An 8,218-nucleotide genomic window follows, 5' to 3' on the forward strand; every position below is an offset into this window, starting at 1 on the left:
GAGATTCCCTATATAGTCCTGGAACTCTGTTCCTCCTGCAGCCCAGAGACCAGAGGCCTCAATTTCTTCTTCATGATTCTGGCCTCAGGACAAAGAAGTAGACCCCGGGATGGGGTGAGCCTGGGGTGGTGGACCGATGTGGAGTTCTTGACTCGGGCCTAGAGGTGCTAGCACCCCTCTCAAAGACTGGACTCTTCTTCCAACCACCGGCAAACCCCTCCCCAAATCTCCTAAAGGCCCTCGACATTAATCGCTGTGGTTGACTCTGCGCCTGCCTTGGCCTTGCTAAAGAGGCTTTTGTCCCCTTAATTGGCTACCTCCGAGAGCTTTTCTCTGCCTGCGCACCCACGCGCCCCTGTTTTATATCCTAGGCCCAACTATGTGTTAATTGGGCACATAGGAGATGCGTAGCGCCCTTTCCACCCTGCCCCCGCCTTACTATAACAGCCCCTCACCTGCAGACATCGGAGTCCAGCATCTGCGGTGGGACAGGCAGAGCGGGAGGCTCACCCTATCTGCCAGGGTAGCTTCTCATTCTAAAGTACCAGACTTGAGTCCGGATGCTCCTCCTGTCGCGTCCCGGTTTGGGGGTTTGATTTCTGATCTGCGTTGTGACTGCAGAGCAACCGGCCATGCACCCTGGATTCCCTGCGGCCCCTGGGCTCTCTGAACCAGGGCCCCGAGAGTTGTGCGCTTTTGTGAGCGGGGCTTCAGCCCACATCCTGCGAGCCCTGCAGCCCAGGCGTACCCGGCCCCCCAAGCGCAAGCCCAACCACCGGAGGTTTCTACACAACCAGATCTGCAGGTGAGGAGGGCACTGGAGGGGAGGCACGGGGTAGGCCCCGGGAGGCCCCTAGGCTGGATTTAGCACCATTTAGCGTGCGTTTGCCAAGCACCTTATTCTGTGCGCTTCAATCAACACTCTGAGCAGGGTCAAGGAAATCTCCAGCCTGCACTGAGTCCCTGTGAGGTGGTAAAAGGTAAGAAATGGCCTGAATAAATAAGTATATGAGCCAAGCATTGTGGCACACAACTGTAATCCTAACACTCCTGAGGCCGAAGCAGGAGGATTTCTATGAGTTGTAGCACACGACTGTAATCCTAACCCTCCTGAGACCGAGGCAGGAGGATGGCTGAGTTTGCAGCCAGGTTAGGTTACCTCACAAGTGAAGTAAATAAATGAGAGGGTATGGCGCCACCGTGTGGACGTACCTTGAAAAGGCGATTCAGGAGAATGCACCTCAGCCGGCCAGTCGGATGCCATGAAGACCCCACAAAGCTGCCAGGCACACACCGGCAGGGAGGCAGTGGTTACAGGTAAGAGGTCCCCTTTGTAGGGGATGAAAGTTCTGGAGCTAATTAGAGACATTGCTTGTAGAAGATCGTGAACACTGGTCTAATGTGGTGGCACATGCCTATAACCCCAACACTAACATTCCAGAGGCCAAGGCAGGAGGATTGCTGCTAGTTCCATGCCAGCCTGGTCTATACATGAAGTTCAAGGCTATCCTGGACTACATAGTGAGATCTTGTGTCAAAAAGGCAGGTGTGGATGGAGGGCTGATGGGAAAGTGTGTGTGTGTGTGTGTGTATGTATGTGTATTACTAGGTTGATAGGAAAAGAACTCCAGTTTTGAACTATGTATTTTAAATCATTACAAGTAGGTCCATCAAACATCCAGTTTTGAAAAGCAGAACGAATTGGGTTGTGAGGTTCTGCCTCATCTGCTGTAGTCACCTGTCCAGAGGTCAGACTCTACAAATAAGATATTTACATTATGATTCATAACAAGAGCAAAATTACAGTTATGAAGAAGCAACGAAAATAAATGCATGATTAGGGGTCACCACAACATGAGGAACTATATTAAAGGGTCACAGCATTAGGAAGTTGAGAAATATTGTTATGTATGGTATTTTAACATTTATTTTTAATTTGGTGTGTGCTGTGTATGCGTAAAAACACATCATTTTATTCAAAATAGAACAAAATAGAAACTATAACGATTAACACATTTTTGGCAAAGAAAAACAAGGGTTTATTATTATTATCATTCCTGTAGTGTAAAGGTCAATCTTGAAGGGGTACAGAGTGGGCTTAGAGGCTGAGGGGGGGCACACACAGTCAGTTCCCATCACCTACACTGGAGATCTGGAGCCCTCTTCTGGCCTCCACAGGCAACTACACTCAATATGCTCTACAGCTGACCACCACTTTTTCAAGCATTTTAAACATTTTTTCAAAGATTTTATTTATGTATACAGTGTTCTGCCTACATGTACTCCTGCATTCCAGAAGAGGGCAACAGATCTCATTACAGATGGTTGTGAGTCACCATGTGGTAGATTAAAATTGAACTCAGGACCTCTGGAAGAGCAGGCAGTGCTCTTAACTGCCGAGGCATCTTTCCAGCCCTCCACCCCCTTTTTGAGACAGGGTGTCTCTGTGTAGCTCTGACTGTACTGGAGCTCACTCTGTAGACCAGGATGGCCTTGAACTCCAGAGATGCACCTGTCTCTGCCTCCCAAGTACTGGGATCAAAGGTGAGTGCAAATGTGTGTGCCACCACACCCTGCAAACCCATTTTCTTGAGTCACTATGGACATGTTTGTTCCTTAGAAGTTCCTGGGCAAAACTCATTGTTGATGTTTTAAATTGTCTCTTCTGCTTTATTTGTACTCAAATAAAAAAACCCACTCAGATTTGTTTTCTGTATGGTGTCTTTTCCATAGTATAAAAACTATAAAAAGTCAATTAGCAAAATAACATAAAGCGAGAAGTGTGGGTAGAAACGATGTTTCACATAAGAGCATTTGTTAACGACGTATCCCAATATCAAACTTCACGGTGCAATAATACAAAGCTGAAGCTATTTCCTGCCAGCCTTGTGCCGTGCTTGCTTAGCATGAATGAAGCTCAGGTTGTGTCCTCACCACAGTGTGAAACCAAGCATGGTCAGCAGCCTGTGATCACAGCACCCAGGAGGTGGAGGCAGGACGACCAGAATATCCTGAACACCCGTGGATTAACTGACCCCCCCTTTTTTTTTGACAAAAGGTCTTGTGTGTCCTGGGCTGGCCTCAAACTCAATTATATAGCAAAGGATGACCTTGAACTCCTGATCCTGATCCTTCTGCTTCAAACTTCTGGAGTCACTGCGTACACCACCACACCAGTTCAATGATGAGAGAAAATCAGGAATTCAGGGTCATTCTCTGCTACACAAGGATTTCAAGTCCGGCCTGGGCTACGCACAGACCCTGTCTCAAAACAAGCAAAACAGTGAATTTTATGTTACCTAAGTTTTTACCTGGACTTTAAAAATTAGGCTGCATTAGAAGGTGGCAAGTGCTATGGAAGAGGAATGGGCTAGGAGGGAGTGTGGCTGTTCTAAAGCAGGAGGTCAGGGAAGACTCGCTGAGGGAGCAGGTTTGCACAAAGACTTGGAGAAGTGGGGGGGGCATACTCAGCTCTGAACGGCAGGCAGAGCCAGGGTAAATGCACTGGTGCTGAAGATAGGGTGGTGGTGGTGATGTTGCTGAAGGTGATGGTGGTGATGGTGGTGATGGTGATGATAAGAAGGTGATGATGGATGGTGGTGATAACAATGGTGCTGATGGTGACAGTTGTAATGACAGTGACAGTGATGATGATAATCAGGATGGTGAAGGTATGATGGAGATGATGGCGACAATGATGACGATTATGGTGGCAATAATAATGGTGGCTATAATGAAGATGATGGTAGTGTTAACAGCTGCACATGACACTTATGTGTACCACGTGCTCTAATAATTCGTAGTGAGTTAGCACTCACTGACGAGTGTGCTTCTGATCCTCCTGCCTCCACTGACCAGGTGTGCACCACCACACTCAGTGTATTCGGTGCCCAGGGATTTGTGCACGCTAGGAAAGCACTCCAACTGAGTTATATTCCCAACCCTAAGGGAGGAATTATCCTCGGATAACATGTGTGTGCATGTGTGTGTGTGTGTGTGTGCTGTTGTTGTTGCTGTTATTTTGAGATAGAGTATTTCTTTGTGCTGGTATTTGTTATGTGAACCAGATTGATCTCAAACACCCACTAATTCTCCTGCTTTAGCCTCCCAGAAGATTGAGATTACATATGTGTAGCACCGTGCCCATCTGATTTTGGATTATTATTTAATATCCTCCCTTCCTCCCTTATCCCTCCCTCCCTTCCTCCCTCTCTTTTCTGTCTCTGGAATTCTTACTTTGTTGACGTGGGATCCCATATAGCCCAGGCTATCTCCAAATTCAATATGTGACCAAGGATGACATTGGATGCTTGAACCTTCTCCCTCCATTTTTCCCATGCTGGGACTGCAGGCATGAGCCACAGCACCTGCTATGAATGGTTATTAACACAACTAAGCTAGCATGGAATGGCTTGTCTCTTGAGTCTGCAACACCCTAATGTGTGAATCCGTCGGTCTTGTGTGTGCTCTTTATTACAGCTGTGGCTATTCCCTCTCTTTTAAAATTTAATTTCAAAAAATAGTATACAAATTAAATTAGTATACAAAGGGACTGGTTTCCTTGTGGGGTTTTAAAGCTTTATTTTTTTTTTATGTATTTTGCTGCTTGTGTCTGTGCACCACACACCATGTAGTGCCCTCAGAGGCCAAAAGAGGGCGTCATCTCCCTTGGGACTGGGGTTACCAATGCCTGTGAACCTCCATGTAATAGCTGTGCTGGGGATGGAACCCAGGTCCTCTAGCAGAGCGCCTGCGCTGTGAGCCCCTGAGCCGGCTCTCCAGCCCCATCTGTGATGGTTGTGCTGGGGATGGAACCCAGGTCCTCTAGCAGAGCAGCCTGCGCTGTGAGCCCCTGAACCGGCTCTCCAGCCCATCGGTGGCATTTTCACACACACTCAGTTTGTGCTGGCCTCATCCACCCACAGTCGTCCACCGTCCTGCCCCTTCTGCATCTCAGCTGTTACCTTCCTCAGCGTCCTTCCTTAGAGCCGCATTTCTCCTCTCACGGTCCGTTTCTAGCTTTCCCGTCTGGACCGACACTCACCGAATACACATATATACAGATCAGCCACCGTAGGCCAGCTAGACAACTCAGCGTGGAGACACTTGCAGCCAAGGGTTGGAAAGATGGCTCTGGTTAAACACCCTCCTGCTCTTCCAGGGGCTGGGTGCAGCTCTCAGCACATGCCAGGTGGCTCGCCACCCCTATAACCCTCCTCTGGCCTCTACAGGCAACCAGGCACACTCCCAAAAATACATACACATTTAAAGACGTTTTTAAAACAAAATCCATATAAAGCAGTCCTCTGGCCTTCGTGTGTGGTGTGGAGAGAGGGGCAGGAAGGAGGTGGAGGGAACACAGACACAAAATAGGTGGTTTTTTTTTTAAGTTACATAATATTTTTTAGAAATAAAAGAATTTGGGGGCACAGTTCCGCCCCAGTTGTTTATGAAGCCACCCATGTGATGCTGAGGGCTGGAAGTGCCAGGAGACACCAGTGTCTTAGCTTCTGGCAGGAGACACAGGGAGTGGGCCGCACTGTAGGACGCACTCCACACGGTGGCGCGCGCCAGCCCACGGCTCCCTTTGCAATTGATTGGAAAGACGCTCTTCCCCCGAGATGGTTCGTTTTTAGATATTGGAATAGGGCGATAATAAATCTTCACCGTCAGCAATCCTACAGCAATCAAAACTTCCTGAGAAGACATATTGACTTGCCAGACTCAAGAAAACGAAGGCAGGGGCTAGGAAATGAGCCTGGAGGAAAAAGAATGGGGGGGGGGGGTGAAAAGAAGGAACAGTATCTCTGGGTAAAGCCGGGGTAACTAGAAGAGAGGTCTTTTCCAGGCAAAGCTGAAATTCTCTCTCTCTCTCTCTCTCTCTCTCTCTCTCTCTCTCTCTCTCTCTCTCTGTCTCCCTCCCTTTCCCCCTTTCCCCCACCCACCCCAGGCAGTTTGCCAAGATTGAAGCGGCCACCCAGCACCTGGCCCTGTCCATCCTGTCTCAAAAAGCACCTCCTCAGAGACCACCACCCAGAAGACCACCTCCACCGCCTCCATCCCCCTTCCTGGGGGTGGCCTGTGCTGAGGCCCCTGTGGAAGAGCCCCATGACGACGGCCCCAGCCTAAGTCTAGCTGCTCTGGACACCTCGACCCTTGACCTCTTTGATGACATTCTGCTCACTCCTGCATGTCCCCTGGTGGCTACTGAAGCCTTCTGCCAGACACCCCAAGAGGCGTCTGAACTCATCTCTCGTGCTCCAGGCCCAGGAAACCAGAGAGACCCAGCCCCAGTGCAGGCTCCAAGGTTCTCCAATCCTTTGCCCCCTCCCCAGAATGCCCACGGGGGAAGTCCGGAGCCTACAGCTCTAGGCTGGGGTTGGGTGGACAGTTGGGAGGCACCTTGTGCCTGGGATCCTAGAGGAATTCTGGATGGCTGGGGGACCCTTTGAAACCTATTCGAGACACAGGCCCAAACCAATCTCCCCTCTTGACAGACCTGAGATGTACAACTCAGCTGGTAGACTGTGTGCCCGATGTGCACGCAGCCCGGGGTTCCAGCCCAGAACCCACAAACCTGTAAAACAAACCAATCCCAGACACTCACTGGGTACCACCAGGAGCTCTGCTCCCAGGCCCAGGGCCCCTCTGTCCACTCCCTGCCTATGAATTTTCCTTTCTCCTTTCCCTCCCCCACTCGTCTCTCCCTGGTGTCTGCTCTCACTCTCTCTCAATAGTCCCCCAATTCTTGGTGTTATGACCCTGCAGTAAACAAAGGTGGACAACAGCCCCACCCTGCAGCGCTCAAACAGGATGTGGGGGCGGGGGTGAGAGAGAATACATGAGAATACATGATTGCTTCCACAGCCAGATGAAATGCGAACTTCTGATCAGAATGGCTGCTGGGATATAAATAAAATGTGCAGCTGACTGATTGGCTCCGGACTGGTCAGGGTGTGGTCTCAGAAGCTGAGCGGAAGCAAGTTGTAGGAAGGCGCGGGATCCAGGAGCAGGAACAGCAAAGCCACTGAGGTGGGACTCTGGGGACTACGGCAGGCCAGTGTGACTGGGGGCTCTGAGCTGGGGAGAATTTGGACTTGGTTTTTATTTGGGGATCTTGGGGCGGGGAGGTGGTTCTGAGACAGGGTTTCTCTGTATAAGTTTGGAGCCTGTCCTGGAACTCACTCTGTAGACCAGGCTGGACTCGAACTCACAGAGATCCTCCTGCCTCTGCCTCCCGAGTGCTGGGATTAAAGGCATGAGCAACCACCGCCCAGCGAGATTTTTTTAAGGCAGTGCTTGGTTTGTAGGCCTGCACCATCATGCCTCGCTCTCGCTTCCCTCTCCCAGTCCTTGTCCTGACCACAGCAGGTCCTGCCTTCCTGTGTGTAGGTCCGTGCGTCTCTTTGTCCAAGACACACATTCATAGGTTCGGGACATGGCCTGGGGTGGGGGTGGGGTTGCTGTCCAGTCCTCCAGCTCTCAGGCCCAGAAGGGAGGCAAAGGGTTCCTCCCTCCCACAGGAGCTGCAGGGACTAGGGTCCAGATATCTGGATGGTTGAAAGGCAGGCTCAGACTCAAAACTGGCCAGGAGTAGCGGCTAGCCCTTCTCCTCACTTCACCTCATTTTTCTTCTCCCACTTGCACACCCCAGGAGCCGCTGAGATGCCCCACAAACCCAATAATGGTTTGGTGCACAGTCGCATTCACGTTTATTCGGAGTCTGGGGTCCCAGTCTGTGAGGCTTCTTTGCCCTTTCTCTGATTTTTCCATCTCATGAGGTGGACCTGAGCTGAGTCCCTCGTCCACCTCTCCTCAGTCAAGCCCCCACCCCTTCCACACTCAGAAGTCTCATCTGCATTTCCAAGTCCAGTTGTTCAAGCAGGAGGCATAGCCATCCCTCCCCCTCCGACCGGGCAGGCCTCAGAGTGGTCTCCTGGGATTCAGAGATGGGGGAAAGGATGCTTCCCCCTCAAGTCAGGGTCTGGAGTTCAGCAAGAGGGGGTTCTGGCCTTGGAAAAGGCCCAGTAGCCCACTGTCTGGGGCTGGCTCCTTAATGATCTTCTGGATCTGTAGGCAGAGAAGGTCTGAGTCAGAAGTCAAGAATCACCCATCTCGCTGGGCAGTGGTGGCGCACGCCTTTATTCTCAGCACTCGGGAGGCAGAGGCAGGCGATCTCTGTGAGTTCAAGGATAGCCTGGTCTACAAGAGCTAGTTC

At 50.6% G+C, this 8,218-nt stretch overlaps 2 protein-coding genes across 2 annotated transcripts in view; one reads left to right on the forward strand and one right to left on the reverse strand.

Moving 5' to 3' along the window:
• Window positions 1-6,729, forward strand: CUNH19orf85 (chromosome unknown C19orf85 homolog). Its single transcript, XM_050130711.1, has 2 exons — window positions 1-805; window positions 5,951-6,729. The coding sequence occupies exons 1-2, from the start codon at window positions 633-635 to the stop codon at window positions 6,450-6,452; spliced, it is 675 nt and encodes a 224-aa protein (XP_049986668.1). The 5' UTR covers window positions 1-632; the 3' UTR covers window positions 6,453-6,729.
• A 966-nt stretch (window positions 6,730-7,695) lies between these two features.
• The window catches only part of LOC126493679 (isochorismatase domain-containing protein 2A), an 8,906-nt gene continuing 8,383 nt past the window's right edge, over window positions 7,696-8,218 (reverse strand). The window contains exon 6 of the mRNA XM_050130756.1: window positions 7,696-8,070. Coding sequence (XP_049986713.1) covers window positions 7,978-8,070 — 93 coding nt within the window. The 3' untranslated portion in view covers window positions 7,696-7,977. The remainder of the gene's footprint in view (window positions 8,071-8,218) is intronic.

The sequence above is a fragment of the Alexandromys fortis genome, unplaced genomic scaffold (assembly GCF_014885135.2).
Source record: "Alexandromys fortis isolate MF-2015 unplaced genomic scaffold, M_Fortis_MF-2015_v1.1 scaffold_344, whole genome shotgun sequence".
NCBI lineage: Eukaryota > Metazoa > Chordata > Mammalia > Rodentia > Cricetidae > Alexandromys > Alexandromys fortis.

What these genes read in the sequence shown, in the direction of transcription:
- CUNH19orf85 (XM_050130711.1), top strand. Translation starts at nt 633, where the DNA reads ATGCACCCTGGATTCCCTGCGGCCCCTGGGCTCTCTGAACCAGGGCCC. An exon ending in CTACACAACCAGATCTGCAG is followed by an intron (nt 806 to 5,950) that starts GTGAGGAGGGCA and finishes CACCCACCCCAG; the next exon opens with GCAGTTTGCCAAGATTGAAG.